The sequence below is a fragment of the Pithys albifrons genome, chromosome 4 (assembly GCF_047495875.1).
Source record: "Pithys albifrons albifrons isolate INPA30051 chromosome 4, PitAlb_v1, whole genome shotgun sequence".
Classification (NCBI taxonomy): Eukaryota; Metazoa; Chordata; class Aves; order Passeriformes; family Thamnophilidae; genus Pithys; species Pithys albifrons.
In genome coordinates this window covers 10,687,995-10,704,581 of record NC_092461.1, presented here as the reverse complement: position 1 = coordinate 10,704,581, position 16,587 = coordinate 10,687,995, and the positions used below count along the sequence as shown (strand labels likewise).

At 36.9% G+C, this 16,587-nt stretch overlaps 1 protein-coding gene across 4 annotated transcripts in view; it reads left to right on the top strand.

The window, feature by feature from the left end:
- ADCY1 (adenylate cyclase 1) overlaps positions 1–16,587 on the top strand; it is a 163,499-nt gene that overhangs the window by 121,418 nt on the left and 25,494 nt on the right. For 3 of the 4 annotated variants that reach the window (XM_071553426.1, XM_071553427.1, XM_071553428.1), the window contains exons 13-17: positions 2,464–2,720; positions 3,336–3,462; positions 12,230–12,346; positions 13,454–13,600; positions 13,985–14,083. In XM_071553426.1, the coding sequence (XP_071409527.1) occupies positions 2,464–2,720; positions 3,336–3,462; positions 12,230–12,346; positions 13,454–13,600; positions 13,985–14,083 (747 nt within the window). Of the gene's footprint in view, positions 1–2,463; positions 2,721–3,335; positions 3,463–12,229; positions 12,347–13,453; positions 13,601–13,965; positions 14,084–16,587 lie in introns of all 4 variants that reach the window. The other variant, XR_011697676.1, reaches the window with a different exon arrangement.

The window sequence follows — 16,587 nt, the reverse complement described above, 5'->3', positions numbered from 1 at the left end:
TACTATTTCTATGTGGCAACTTATAGAATATATTTTTGTGTAATAACAGGGGGATATTTTTAATCCAGGCAGATCAGAAAATATAAAAAGATCTTAAAATATAGACAATTCTGTGTAAGGAGAAGATGTGCTTACACTGTGCCATTTACATGGTCCATTCACATTTAATATCTAGAAAGCTGCTGTTGTATAAAGTGAACTTGCTCAATAGTTCTGAAAATTGGCTTCCTTTACTGTAGATAAGCAGCTAGTTCTATGTGGTAGACTTGAACTCAAATGGCATTTAAACTTCCACCTCAGTCTTTGTCATTCAGTTGCCATGCCAAATCCCAAGCACTCAATTTCAGCATTGTGGCTGCTAGTGGTAACGAATGAAATGTTAGGGTACTCACAGGAAAGAAACCACACAAAAGATAGCACACTAAAAAGCACTAGAAATGCTAAGAAATCAGACATTTCACATCAGGGCTCTCTGTGGGAATTAGACAATGTGTTCTGACCAATAAGAAGACAGGAGCAATTCTCAATGATGAGATGCCAAGCCCCTTATTTCATATTTTGTGTATTCACTTGTCCTTGGACCTATTCTGAGAACATATACCAAGCTTATCCCCATGAACTGACAAGGCAGAGGATCCCTTTTCTCCAAATTCCAATATCCTGAGAGAAACCTAGAATGAAACCTAGAAACTTGATGTTGAGACATTTCTGGGAATTCCTGAACATCAGCTGTGTTAATAACACACAGCCCAAATAGCACACAGACATATATATCTGGTTCTTAATGTAGACATAAACCCAAAATGCATGGAGCTAGGCAGTGCTTCCAGGCCAGTTTCTCAGCAAGTTCTGTATATGTGACTTTGGGATGGAGATTAATGTTATGACAGCTGAAATCTTTGTGAATCAGCCTCCATAGATCTGACACTTTGACCTAATGAAACAATTAGCATCATTGCCTCTTAAAGATGGGGAAAATGAGAAACAGACATCATAAGCCCTGAGCAATGTTGAACAACACTGGAAGAAGACAGATTAGGATTCAGAATTTCTGACCTCTAACAAGGCAGTAATCTTTCAGTTATGACTTAATATAAGTCACAAATATAACTTTATCCTTTCCTGAACAAAAATAACCTGTAACTTAAACAGAAATGTTTTATCCATAGAACTTATTAGTTCCTGCAAAGTAATGCCTCTAGAATTCTCATCTGTCAGAGGCACTAGGTGTTGAAGTTTCACTGTTGGTTGTACAGCAGATAGTGTTTTCCTGAGTGGAATGCAGATCTTTCATGAAGCCCTCATGCCTGTGTATGTTTTTGAATGAGTTTAGTATGAAGAACATTTTTAAGGATATTGAACAAAATCACCAGAAAGGGATTTTTCACTTCGCTCTTTCATTTCACAATGTTAGCCATTATGAGTTTAAATCACATTTTATTTATTATGTCTCATCTTTTTAATTTACTACAACCATCTATAGAATACATTGCTTAATCACCCTTCTGGTTGTCAGTTACTCTACAGTATGCTACAATATTTCATTGTCAGTAGTTAGGATGAAATAAAAAGGTATTATAACACACTTCAAAAGAGAAGCTTAAATCCAGGGCAGGGCTTATGTGCCAGTGCCTCTTAAAGTCAGTTCCAAACTATCATCCCACTATCTCCACTTATACTAACTCTTATCCATTTCCTTCGTTAGGGGTGGAGGTTGGACTGCAGTTAAAACTGGAGCTCTAGGGACTTGCACTATTTGCCAGAGATTCTTCTCTTCCTTGGGTAACAGCTCCAAGATGTGTACATGACATTGCCTTTAGAAAAAGCAGGTTAAATTTCCCCAAACTTCCCTTAAGAAATGCACTTAAACATCTTTTGATATCCCAGTCTAGGGAGGAAATAGAATTCCTTGGATAACTGAAATGACAGGGATAATTGAAAATGAGCCTCGTATTTGAATCAAATGTGACAGGAGAAGTAGCTCTGAGGTGGAGAAAAGATATTATTCATGTGTAGTTTTTCACTCAATGATTAAAATATGTTTTATTTCATGTTTAATTGAAATTTATATGACTTACATAGTAAATAAAACAAACACCTTTATTTCTGTGTTCTGTGCAAGATCCTTTTTCACCTGTATAGCCACATTAAATGTTAACTGAAGTTCCTTAATTTTACAGGAATATGCTGGCATGAGATTCTCTTGGTTTTGAGCACTGAGAGCAACTAAGACCAAACTTCAGTTGTTTGTCCTTACTGGCATCTAATGAACAGATTTTCTGTCTCCCCTAAAATTCGGTGAAGCATTGCAGGAGAAGGAGATTTTAATAAAGCATTGAGCTGAGTGGGAAATCCATGTGTTATTTCCCCAATTAGAAATGAACTACAGTCAGCTTCCATAGCAATTGCATTTCTGTTTATTTTGTATTTAACTCCTCTTCTTGCTTCTCCTGTCTTTTCTAGGTTGGCTGCATGCCTTGGGTTTGGAATACCAATTCCAGCAGCTCAATTGTTATCATTTCTCCTGGTGGAACAAATAAAACCATGAATGAACTTCCATGTGACACCGCCCACTATGCTTTCCTTTCCTGTGTAGTGGGGACTCTCACTTTGGCAATATTTCTACGTGTATCTTCCTTGCCAAAAATGATTCTCCTGCTTTTTGTTACAATTTTGTACATAGTTATTCTGGAACTCAGTGGTTACAGAAAAGCATTGGGGTAGGTATCTTGCAAAGTTAAAGCAATGGGTAATTCTCTATAGATAGTCACAACATTGACTACACATCTGTGAATTATCCTCTAGTGGTCAGTGATGCTTAGGGCTATAGACTCAGCTAAGCATAAGAAATACTTTAACTTTCTCCCCAGCAATTGTAAGATCTAGTAGCATCCATCAACAGGAGATCAGCTTTTGGGAGGAAGCCACTGTTGCCCCCTTGTTCTGTAGTTTTATGGTAACGGACCTCAGCTGAACACACTGCAGTCTTACTATAATAGGAAATAGAAAACAGTTTAAAAACTTCTTCCATATTTCAGGAGCCCTCAGCCAATTCCAATTTCATTTAAGCTTTTGAGCTTTTCAATGTTTATATATTTCCTAATAAAAAGCAGGCACACACATTACAATGATGAATAGCATTATAAAATCCTCAAGAAGTTGCATGTTGGTATGACGCAGTGATCAGACTTATTGTCACTCATGTCCCTGTCCAGAAAAGGCTAGTGCTTTGGGGGTACTCACATGTTCTATATTAAAAATCTGGTCTTAAAAATATGTGTTGTTAGGTATTAGAAAATCTGGAATAACCCATTTACTTTCTTCCTATTTTTAAGGGGTGGCTCCTTTTATATGCGTGGCTATGAACCAATACTAGCTATTTTGCTTTTTTCTTGTGCTTTGGCACTGCATTCAAGACAGGTGGACTTGAAGTTGCGTCTGGACTACCTCTGGGCTGTGCAGGTAAGTCAAAGGACTTCATGATGTCCAACTTTTTGATTTGCTTTGGAAGTATTTTCAGGACAAATTAGTTGGACAAAGATTCTTTCACAATTTTTCATGCTGTTGGTGTTCATAGAGAAAAAATATTTTAGAGCCTTCTTTACACAGGCTTATAAAATTCCTTTTTTTCTGGAGAAGTGATTTTTTTTGTTTGTTTGAAGTTGTTCCAGTACATCTTTAATCAAGTAATATATCTAAGGTGCATTAGGAATGGACTATTAGCAATATAAAGCTGAGATACAGAAACTAAATCCATGAGGTTGTTTTATCTTTTATTACAAAGAGGGGTGAAAATAAGTCAATTTTCAGGTGAACTGAAAAGAAGCAAATAAAACTTATAAAAGGAAATATTTATATCCATATCATCCAATGAAACTATGGAACTCTTTCCCAGGGGAAGATCAGAAATTTATTTAGATACCAAGTGCATGGACCTTCTTTAAAAGTATATTTCCTAACTATCAGAATCACAGCAAAACATATAGAAATTATATTAGCCACAGGCATGAGGTGCTGTCATGCCTATCAGCAGTCCAATTCCCACCTCCAAAGTGTTTCACACTGGCCCCTGAAGGAAGTAGAAAGTTGAATATATACATTTGGTTTGGTGGAATTTGGAAGTTGCCCTTCTGGTAAATCTTACACTCCTGTAGTTCACAGAGGTCACATTCTGTTCTCATTTACATCCTGTTAACTGTGTTGTCAAGAGATCTGTATAAATCATCACAGTGCTTGCTTTTACACATAACATCAAGCCTGGAACACATGGGTTAGTTAAATGCATCCCTGGCTCCACTGTATTACCTCAAATGGAGAAATCAGGGATGACCTAGCTCTGTTACCTTCTGCTTATAAAGGTTTTCTACCTAACAGCTAAGGTTTGTTGGGATTTGTTTGTCTTGATGTCCCAAACTATGTCCACTTCCTTTATGATTTACCTTGTTCTATAATTTCCATTGATTCTGTACTGTTTAACTGAGTCTTCAACGTGTAATTACTGAATTTAATTTTTGTTCTGTGGCCTGCAGTATTGAGAGCTGCTGAGAGCCTCAGAGGTTTGTTTTGGGCAAACTGATATAGTTTCTGTTTGCTGTGGTGCCAGATACAGTTTTCAGATGGAAAGAAAAGTTGCCTAGATTTTGAAATTCAGTGGAGTACATGTCTAGCTGTATACTATGGTGAAAGTATGTGAATGAACACAAGACCTTCTGTATGTTATTCCTAACCCTAAAATAGAGTAGCAGCAGGAATATACTGGTTTTGCTATCCTGTGGCCTTTCAACAGGGCAAGAGTGAGTTCCAGCATCTCAAATGCTTTTCATCATTCCAGCTACTATGACTTACATGGTGAACTGTGCACCCCTAATGGAGGTACTGCTTTAAGATTCTTAGTTTTAAGTGAATTTTTAATTCACAATCGATTAGTTTAAAAATGTAAGAATAGGAGGTCTATGGGATGCTTGTCTATTGAAAGACCAGAACTGGACAATAGTAAAGGACAAAATATGAACTTTTTCTGTTTTCTTGGGGACAGGTTATATAGACATCTCACCATTTACCACTATTGTTGAAAGCATTGTGCACAATAAAGAGAGATAAGACATCAGGTTTCAGTACTGGCCTTCAGGTACCACTTCAAAAAGTGCTTTTCATCTGAAAAGATCAAATGCCGGTTTAAGATCTTTTCAAATGCAAATTAGGCACTTATGTGGTGCTACCTTGTCTATGAGATTTGCATGATAATATTGAAAAAAAATCAGTTTAGGTTGAAATTTCAGAATTTAGGGATCAACATAACTACCATTCTTTAAAACCAATCAGTATGTTGGGTAGGTTCTTGGCCTCTTAGATGATCTGGGCATTTACCTTTCTTTTTCTCAATTCCAAGTGGAAGACCTATTCCCTGTACAATAAGTAATAATGGATAAGATATAAGAAATGTTCTTCTGGTTTCCACTGTATGTATTGGTTGTAAACGATGAATCCAAGGGTTAATTAACATAATATACCAAAGTACTGGCTGTGATGGATGTTACAGAAGTGCTTATGGTAATTACCTCTTCAAAGGGATAAGTGAGAAAAACACAAAACATTTTCTTTGTACTTAATAGGTTCTTCAGCACAGTAGAAATCTAAGTACTGAAGGATCTGGGAAGACTTTTGATTGAGAATATATATATGTTAAAACTGCCTTTGAATAGTTAGCAAACTCCAAGCTACTAATTGTTTAACAGCCTTTAAGAGGAGACAAGTAAAAATTGCATTCTCAAGCATCCAGTTTTCTCTAGCTGTTGGATTACAGGAGCCCTGTATATGGCTAAAAGCAGTTCTGGTCATGTTTCTCTACAGGCGTACTACTCCTTACCATTGAACCATATTGGCTTAACTTGGTTATATTCTTGGTAACATAAGTTTTAGAAAAAAACCAGTGAATTAGTGCACGGGGCCTGTGGAGATTTTCAGTTTCACAGAGGGAGTGAGCTGGTTCTTTGTGCAATCACTGAATTGCACATGCTAAAGCCAGATTCACATCTCCCAGCAGCCAGTCCCTGCTGTGTGCAGATGTGCCAGCTTGGTTCAGCATGGCATTTTAGGAGGCTTTTCAGTTGTTGACTTAAAAGTAGGAGAATTTCAGATTCCAGGGCTATTCTGGAAGATGTAAGTACCATTTTTGGATACTTTAGTAACTAAATTATATTTTAAATGCTGAAAGTGTCCTGAAATTAATACCATTTTTAGTAGGAATATATAGGTAGAAAATTTCAGTGGTCTGTGCTAAGGTCTGAGGAAAACACATATCCATAGGGGAAAAAAAAGGGTTTTGAAAAAGAGCAGAATTCAAACAAGGAAAACTGATTCAGAAAAAATACACACTTTCAAGATAAGTTAATCTAATTTCCTTGCATCTGTGTTGCGTAACCAGAACAGAGATAATATAGTATGATTTTTGTACATCATGTGGGAAAAATACTGATGATAAGTTGTTAAAACATCTATATTTGTAGTTACTGTTCATGTCAGTGGTGTTATAGGTTCTTATTGATTTGGCTGGGGTTTTATTCTGTACCAAATTTAACCTTTCTGAATATAACAGTATTTCTAGAAAACACCTGTTGCTTGTTTTGTTGATTTTTTTAACAGGCAGTGGGAGGACTATTTCATATTCTGCATAGCATTGTTGAATAACTGTGTGTGTCTCATATGACAATAACTATGAGTAGCAAATTTAGGAACATTTTCCTTATTTCTTACTGATAATCACATTTGATTATGCAAATTATGTAACAATACTAGGAGAGGAAAAAATGTACGGACAAAAAAATATAAGTAGCAAATTTTTGAAAATGATAAAACTGATAAAAAATGGAGTTGCTCTCTCTCACAGAATTTGCCAGAGGAAGAAAATAAATTTTGCAGTCTGTAGGCAAGACTTGCCAGGTGTGATAGCACTTCGTCTCAAAACCTGGCCCTATGAAAGCAGTGTGATGAATCTCTTCTCTGTGGCTTTAGTGCCACCTTCAGGTACAAAAAATGAGGTTTCTGAGGCACCGGTGCCTGTCTTTTTAGCTGAATCTGGAAACTGTATTTCCACATGATAACTGTTCAATCAGTGACATTGTTACAGCATTTTAGGCTTAAACAGACAGGTGGTACAACTGCTCAGATCACTTCCCAAAGGATGTGTAATCAGTTACCAGCATTATAAAAAATGTGGGATGCCGTGTAACTATGTAAAATGCAGTAGCTTTTAATTAGACTGATGTAAAAAGTCACAGCACCAAAAACATTTTCAATTTTGTCACCACGTTCAGAGCAAAAATAAAGCCTGCTTTAAAATACTGCAGTTCTGCAAATACAGTTAAGTTCTGCAAAATTACCTAGCTGCCATACCAAAAAGGTAAGCAAACAGCAGAATGTGAAAAATTACCTTGGTCATGCCTATGTATTTTCTTTCTTGTTTATTTTAACAATAATCTGACCTTTTCTTTTTTTTTTAACCAGCAACTATTGCATAAATATCATGTTTGCAGCTTTCCTTAATTAACCAATGGGAATAGGGGCAAACAGATAAAGGTTTTGATGACATTTAGCTGTTTGGATAATATTTCCACCAGGAATGTAAATACCTGTGCTCTGTGCTATTTTAATCTTCTTCCTTCAGCCCCAAGTACTCCTTCTCCCTCCTCAGTGTCTGTTTGCCTGGGAAAGAATGGGCCTACCTATCCTTTAATCTCAGCTGCTCAGAGAGCAGGCACTAGGTGTTCATGAGGCACAAGGAGGATGGAGAGTTTTCATTGCATTTCCCTGAAGAGTGGAAAGCAGGAAGCCAGAAAAAGGTCCAGCAAATAGCAGTAATCAGTTAACTTCCATCCCATAGAGCTGTGTAATGGGATAGAATCCTCACTGTTCAACAGGATCAAGTCCTTTTCTTTACCTCATCTTCACTCCTTTATGTTTCCTCGCAAGAGATGCAAGGACATTTTTCCTCTTTCCCCAAGCAGCTCCTGGGGAAATGAATATATGAGAACTGTCTTAGGCAGTGCAAGGCAAGAGGATAGATACTCAAACTCTATGCAGTAACAGCAGAGAATGTACACTTCAGTTCATACCCCTAACAGACCACTATAATAATAAAACAAGATATTAGACATTTGGTATGTGGGGATCGTGTAAATGCAGTCAATGCAGAGACTCTGTCTAGGGTACAAGCAACAAAACAGCAGTACTGACCAAGTGTGTGGTTTGAGATAATATACCTCTGCTTTTCAGCATGGAAAAGTAACTCAGGAGTGCTGTGCTAATTTCATGAATGTTCTGCTTCTAGGTTTGGGGCTAGGTCAGGCAGAGCTAACACATCTTAGTCTTCAGGGCACTGCGTTGCCCCACATAGGCATCATCCGTGAAAATTTCTCCCAGAATCATATGGAGAGAGGGCATTCCTCTCTCCCTGCTGTCTAGGAAGTGTTTTACCTTAAACAAGCCAGGGGACAAAAGGCTAACTGCACTTGATCTATGGCCCCTTGTTCTGCTATTTAAATATTTCATCTCTATTTGGGTTTGATACCACTACCTACCATGGCATTGTACCCTTAAGGGCTTTCCATGGCATTAGTGGCTCTGTCACATGAAGAGAGATTTTCTCAAACCCTTAGTGTTTGATTAGTCTGTCAGTGCCCCAAAAAAGTCAAGACTCTTGTGCCTGACCAGTCTGCCAGTGTCCCGTTATGGGGAGCCTTCACTGAGCAGTCCCCTAGATTGGAGTGTGGTTCAACTCATTTGTTCATGGTCACATGCCAACAGAGAGACCTCCTGGGAGTCCACACTTTCACCCATTGCTGGTGACTGCAAGCACCCTTAAGGGACCCATATTAACAGTTTACAGGATAACACTCTTTATTAATAAAAAAATAAGTTTTGAGGATTGCTGGTTATAGTATCTGACTGTAAAAACCTGTTCAAAGCAATATATAGACAAGCTCTAATCCCTAGTGAGAGCTAGCTCAGTGTAATCATTCAGCATGCATAGAGTACAGTTCTCACCCAACAGGTCTCCCTGTGGGGAATAAGGCACGTTCAGCCCATCAAATGATCTGAGGAGGTACAATGGAGTTTTCCCTAACCTCTCCCCTTTCTTAACTCACTTTTATACTATATGTTTAGGTGGAGCTTGAGTATCTTAAGTCATACATCTTACTCAGTGAGGGGTGGTCATGCTTTGGAGGCGGGTAATGTCAATATAGTGCCAGAGATAACCTTGGGATGTAGATATGCATCAACCCAAGGACAGCAATTCTGCTACAGTTGCTGATTCAACAGCAGAATGTCTTCTTTTATTTCCTTGGTTTTCAGATGCTGTGCAGCTTATCAGCTAAAAAAGTAACACTGAGTTCCCTCTGCAAAAGTTTCAACAGAGTTGTGGTGCTTTCACTCCACCCTCTGTTCAGTTGCCCTTTGTGTGAGGGGGAAGTTGAGTGTGCTGACCACCTTCCATCCAGGGAGTAGCAACCATATTTCCCCCTATAATTTCCAAACCTTTATGTTTAATTTTACCTCCAGTCTTTTTCCCACAATCTCATCTTTGGCAACTGAACCTTCTCAGAGTCAAAATTGTAGTTAACAGTTTTGCATCCAAAGAGGGGAAGAGATGCACGATAGAGGTGTTGGAGATGTAGCATTCTACCATTAGCAATGGTGACATTTTTGATGCCTTTCCCTGCTCTTATTTTGCCACCTCCTGAGACATGACTCTGATAGTTTGATTTGCACCATCAGCTCTTCAGTCAAGAGCTCAGTTCTCTGCTTCTTAGTCATGGCTGTGACTTGCTCTGAAATCTTTGTTGTGATTCATACACAGTGATGGGTGGACTGAAGAACCTTTTCATTCACATCTTCCAAAATGAACTTTGGCTCACAATTGGGCAAGGCAGAGGTACCTGATCACACATTTCCAGAACAGAAATGAACAAAATCTGCCAGTGAGTGAGCAACATCACTATCCATGCAATGCATCAAACTGATTACTCCACATACCTGCCACTACTTGATTCCTTTGAGTAGTCCAGAAATCTCTATGCCCTCACCCAAAGTAGAATTATTCTTTAGGCTGGTATTCTGCCCCATATAATATTGGTAGCTTAACTGAGAACTTTAACATTCTTAGAAAAAAAGTAACAAAAAAAATTCTCTTTCAAGAAATAGAGGAATGGATAAGCAAGACCCAAATGGATTTTTTAATTCAGAACATCAATTCAGTTTTGAAATCCCTTTGCTGTTGGCAGAGTAAAATTTCCTATGTTCCAGTATGATGCAAAAAAATGGAGTTACAAGCTTGGTTTGGATTTTCAGCTGGAAGAATCCTTTTATTTTTACTATTAAAACCTTTGAATTCCAAGAGTCAAATGAAACGACAGAGGACATTTCACATGTTTATAGAAAACAATAAGTCAGAGACAGAGTTGTGCCACCAAAATAGGGGAAGGAGATTTTAAGGAAAGAGCATGTGAAATTTAAACATGTGTCAGTAAAAACAGCTCACAAACAGAAAATAGACACTTAGAATAAAACCCTCAGTTATATTTATTGCAGAACTTCATTGCTATTTAACATTTACTGATATTTCATGGCTGGAATAGAATCTGTTTCTTATTACACAAATTAGAGTAGGAGATGAAAATTTGTTTAAATGGGAACAATTCCAGAAGAATTTTATGTTTATAAAATCAATTCCCTTTCAGCATTCTTATTTGTAAAGCAACTTGGAAATACAGAAGTAAATTGTAAAGCAAAATGGACTTCATAATTTGAATTAAAAATTTGTTTCCTATGTTTTGTCATGGAAAATAAAATGTAGCTTCCTGGAAAAAAAAATCACATAAAAAAAATTGTTAGACTATACTAAGGCAAGAGGTGACTGGTTTTCTCCTGCTTCGACAGAAATGGATAGTGAAAAAGTATATGGGCTTTGTAATAGATCAGGATACCAATTTCCAGATACCAATAGGACACCACCAAAGATTAGAACAACTTGTTCAATGGTTTATGTGATTGTGGTTTCTCAGCAATACCTGAGAATCTGGCCTTTCAGTCTTCTACTAATTATAGTTAGATTAAAAAAATCATATTAGGATCACAGTAGAAGATTAACCAGTAACATTACTGGTCTCTGAGTGTGATTGAGGAGCAAAGAATAAGATATAATTTCTATGAGATTAATTATATGATACTGATCAAGTATTTTCTAATTGAAATCAGAATGTGGGGCCAAAGGTCGCTCGAAGAACAAGAAGTGAATTCCAGAGAATTAATTTTGCTGATGAGTACATGAAGGACAAGGCAAACCTGGGGGGTCCCAAAAGAGATCCCTAGATGTTCAGTAATTTTCCAGTAAGACGTCTGAGTTTTAGAATTGTTTCTTAATGTATGACTCCCACTAACTCTGGTGAGTCAAGGCACTTGGAATAAGATACCAGTATCTTGGGTTAGGGATCCCAGCTCTGTTAATCCCTAAACACTCTTTCTGAATGCCTTCATTCACACAAATGATAGTCTTTCTGTTGCAAAGGAACTGTACATGTTTTCATGACAAACTCCAGCATAATTAAAACCATCTCTAGAACTGCTAATTCTCTTTCTGGTTTTGGTTTGGTTTGGGTTTTTTGTTTGTTTTTGTTGTTTTGTTGTTTGTTTTTTTTTAATTGGATATAATTCTAAGGAGGCTCCATTTTAAATTTTTTTCTGTTGAAGTTACTGTCTGGCAAGGTCTCTTTCCATTTTCCTGCAAAATGACATAGCTTTGCTTTACACACTGGTGATTCTACATGCTTCTCTTTTTTGAAAGTTGGATCAAATACTGCTGTCACTGTATTGGACTAGCTCAGAAGGAATTGGCCTCTAAGGCCAAAGTGACTTCAGTGGGATTGTCCTGGCTTCTTATTCTTTCAAAATATCAAGTGTCTATTTAAAAATAAAAGAGAACTGTAGATGATACCAATATACTCAGCTGATCAAATCCTCCAAGCTGCCCAGAGATTTAAGCTTGAGTTACTAAGAACTTAGAGGGATTTTGCCTAATGTCCAAGTGTGGTACAGGAGAATTGTTCTCGCTCTGCATTACTGCTCTACATTATTTTGCTGTTTAATTTCAAGGATGAAGTAGTAAAACCTATTTGATAGATTCAGCTAACTTTTTGGGTTTTGGAAAGGTTTTTCTTTTCCTCTATCCCCACAGGCAGAAGAAGAGAGAGATGATATGGAGAGAGTCAAGCTGGATAATAAAAGAATTCTCTTCAACCTGTTGCCAGCACATGTTGCACAGCACTTTCTTATGTCTAATCCAAGAAATATGGTAAACCAAGACAAAATTTAAATACATGTTGTATGGATGTGTCCCTGTGTTATTTGGGTCACCTTTCAATTGTATGTTTTCAACAAAGGCTTGAACTTTTAAAATTTCACTCATGTTTAAATAGTAGTTTCATAAAAATTTGTGTTCAGTAATTTGAGATTATTTCTTTTTCCTCCTTCTAAAGAATTTTAATAAAAATCAGTGTAAGGGAATGTTGTCATTCAACATAAATATAACCAAGTGTCTGCATGTAAATCACATTTTTTTTCCAATCAATTTAGGATATTGGGATTTATCACAGTATTGCATGAGCTCAGTTTGGTTCTGAGTGTTGAAATGTATGACCTGCCAGACACTACTGTATTAACCACTCTAGTTCTGGAAAATATGCTACCACTAACAAAACCATCCATTTAAAGTTAAAAAAGGAGAATTATACATACTCAAAGAAGACACAGCAGCTTTTAACATAAAAGGCTGAAGTGATTAAATGAATTGGTTCAGGAAGCTCTTACCAGAGTCTTTCTTGTAATCTGAAAACTTGCAGCACTGGAGTTGCTGTACTGTCCATAATGGACAATGTATTTGGATCAATGTATTTGAACAACAGAAGTGTGAGTTTGATTTCTTTGAGCCCTCTACATTTTCAAGCAAAAACCTTAGCATATAGAGCAGCATTATATTGTATAGGACTCCACAAGTCAGGGAAAGACATGAAGGAGTGAGGCCGGTCTTGTGCTGCAGCATAAAATTGCTCCGTTATTTTTCTTATAAAACCAAATTAAGAAAACTTAATTATTTTTCTCATACAATAGATATTCTACAACTGTTAAGACTTTCTCTAAATTTTTACTCACTTCCATGTCTAAACAGGAGAAAAAAAAAACTATGTTGTTTTAAATGGGTTTAATACCTTGGGTGTTAATTTTCTTTTGTGGTTTTAAGTGAAGACATCTTTCAACATTATTTTAAGACAGGCTTTCTCTCTAGCAAAAATAATGACTTTTGTCATAGGTATTGCTTAGCAGTAGAACAGGTATTGTAATAATAATGCTTAGTTTAGATTATTCTTTTAAAATAAAAATTATATCTGCTCCTGAACTACAGGACCTTTATTACCAGTCATATTCACAAGTGGGAGTGATGTTTGCTTCCATCCCAAACTTCAATGATTTCTACATCGAATTGGATGGCAATAATATGGGAGTGGAATGTTTACGCCTGTTAAATGAAATTATTGCTGATTTTGATGAGGTAAGGTCTAAATACTTTGTCTTTTGACCATATCAGTTCTATGAAATTCCTATCAATAGAGATTATCTGTAACAACTTACAGTATCTTGAGCTGCTTAATAAAGCAGTACTGTAAACTTTCTATTTAATCATAGTTGGTGCACACTGGGCTTCTCCAAATTGGTCAGTTTGTACTTTTAGGAACACGAATCTGACCTCATATTCCTCTAATACAGGAAGATCATCAAAATGCAAGTTAATGCCATTTTTTATGACCTCAAAGTGGACAAGCCTCAACTTACCAAAAATAATATGGTTCAATGAACTTGCACATATTATCTGATAACTATGGTTGCTTGTCTAAAATATTATGTAATATTTAACAGTTTTATGTTTTAAACAAAGCTTATGGACAAAGAATATTATAAAGACATAGAAAAGATCAAGACAATTGGAAGTACATATATGGCAGCAGTGGGACTTGTACCTACTTCGGGAACTAAGGTAAGAAGATTTTACACAATAGTCCTTTGTGAAGGAACCATTTTCCTTCCATTTCCAGAGGAACATCAGAACACAACTAATTCTGTGTGATTATAGAAAGCTTTTATAACTTCTTTGCAACACTTAAAATTTGAAATTCAAAGAAAAGCTGTAGCCTGAAATGTAAAACTGCCACAGTTGCTCATGTGGGTTCCCTTGTGATTTTGATGTCTGCAGCTCTGGATTCTCTGCAAATTGGTGTATAAAAGCCTCTAAGTCAGAGTGATGGTATTTTAAAGCCAGTATCTTACATGATCCTCTAAGATGCAGGGAAAGGGAGACCATAGGTGTAATGAATTGCTGCAAAACTAGCAGAAGAATATTAAAATGTGATTTTCATTTGGGTTTTTTTAATATGGAAATCTGGATATAACCCACAATTAAAACAAACAACCTCTCCCACCCCCCATCATGGACAGGAACTTAGCACTAGACACTGCTTTACTTCACCCTGGTCCTTTCAAATATGCTCTTTGTCTCTGCTATTTTCTTTCTTTTTACCCCTTTAATTACTCAGCAATAAAAAAAAGCCAAAGTAATCTGAAGCCCTCTAGTTCTGTGGCACAATTCTTCTCTATCCTCGTTACTACCCTGAGTGTTTTTCTCACCTTAAGTTATTGTCTTGGGACAGAAGTTTTCTAGATTTGCAATCAGGATCTGGAAAGTCAGAAAACCGTGTGGGCAATATATTGAATATATTGTATACAGAGTACTATGCATACTAATAATTGTAGTAATAAAACTAAATTATGAAAATGTTGTAACATTAATAATGTAAGAATATAATGAAAATGAAAGCAATCCATTCAACTCACCTGCCCAGAGTTTCCAGACATCTCTCCCTTGTTCTGATATGCATGTACATATGTTGTACATATGCTGTACTCATACATACAGTTTAGTGTGTAAAAATAACACCAAATTAAAGGGCAAAAGCAAAAAAGGCCAGAAGATGCCCTGTGAAAAATTATCCCTGCTAATATCCCTGCTAAGTAAAAAAAAATAAGACCACATTGAAATTAACCATTAGAATCATATTGGAATATATCACATGCAACTAATTTTCTGCAGAGTATTTGCAGCTGATGCTTTCCTTTGTATCATTCCTAGAAATCTACACATTACAAAAGAGTTATTTTTAAAAGTCTGTTTATCCTGGAATGGTTGACTCATGGGTCCTGAGACAAGCGAAAAACATTGATCCTTGACATTATTTTCAGTGTGTGATCTCAGGCAAACAGGCAATGGCATACTTGTGTGTCTGCTATAAATGTTCTTTGAACTATAATCCTCAAAACAGGTGTGTTATTGGGTAACCTGGGCAGCATAAGTTCCAAAATCTAAACATGTTTGTCTCGTATTTTATAGTTGTTGTGTCAGCTGAGTGAGTTCAGTACTGAAGATAATGCTCTGATCTTATTATATAATGCATTTTAAATCATGCAGAAAGTATTGCCTTTCCCTTAAATCTTGGGGCAAATTTAGATCTTTTCTGCACATGTAGAATTTACATGTAGAGTTCTGTAATCCAGAAAAAAAATCTTGAAGGAAACAGCCAATAGTTTCTACTTTAACTTGGGGTTTCAGCTCTTCTGTGTTCTCTTCCCACTACTCACGTGATGCAAATGAATAGAAGTTGTTCACATTATTCACATCCTCTTGGGAGTTTCCCAATGGACCTTCAGCATGCAGCTTTGTATTAGAAGTCTGATAATCCTGGCTATCCTATCATGCACAGTCACTGCCAGCCATCACACAGTCTCTGGGCTGCCCTACAGAGTCCTAGGTGCCCATGGGAAGCCATAAGAGACTGCAGTGCTTCTGGTCCACCCTCTGCCAGGAGTACTCCAACTTCAACAGAAAACCTGGCACAGCCTCAGATTGTGAACCACTAATTTCATACTAGGATTTGAGTAAGCAGAAAACACTGAATGGGCTTAATTGTGCTCTTAACTGAGGATATTTACACACATAAGAGCACAGAACCTTGATGAAGTTAAATATTTAAATCCCATATTTTACAGGACTGTTGTTTCTGCAGCTTGACTTCAGCAGATGAATAAAGTAAATGCGCATTATCTCTGTCAGAATGGCTTTGCTTTCATGGTCTGGGCAGTCTTTCCAGTAACTATTCCTCTGATGTTTAAATAAAAAATTGCTTGCCAGTTACCCCATCAGGGCAGCATACAAACAAACATCTCTTTGAAGATCTTTTGCACAATATGAATTCATTGCATTTCACCAGGATCCTGTCTTCACCAGGGTCTTAACTTTGTGATGTTCTTCAGTGCAGGTTCAAAAGAGTTTGGCAGTAATCCTATTGAGATGCATCTGTGACCTGCAGCACATCTAGTACTTGTCACAAGTCCTCTCTCCTGCAACCCTGAAGGGCATTGCAGGGAAACAGAGCATTTATCAGACAGCAAAGAAATGGAAGGATAAGGAATATAAAGAAGATTAGAAAT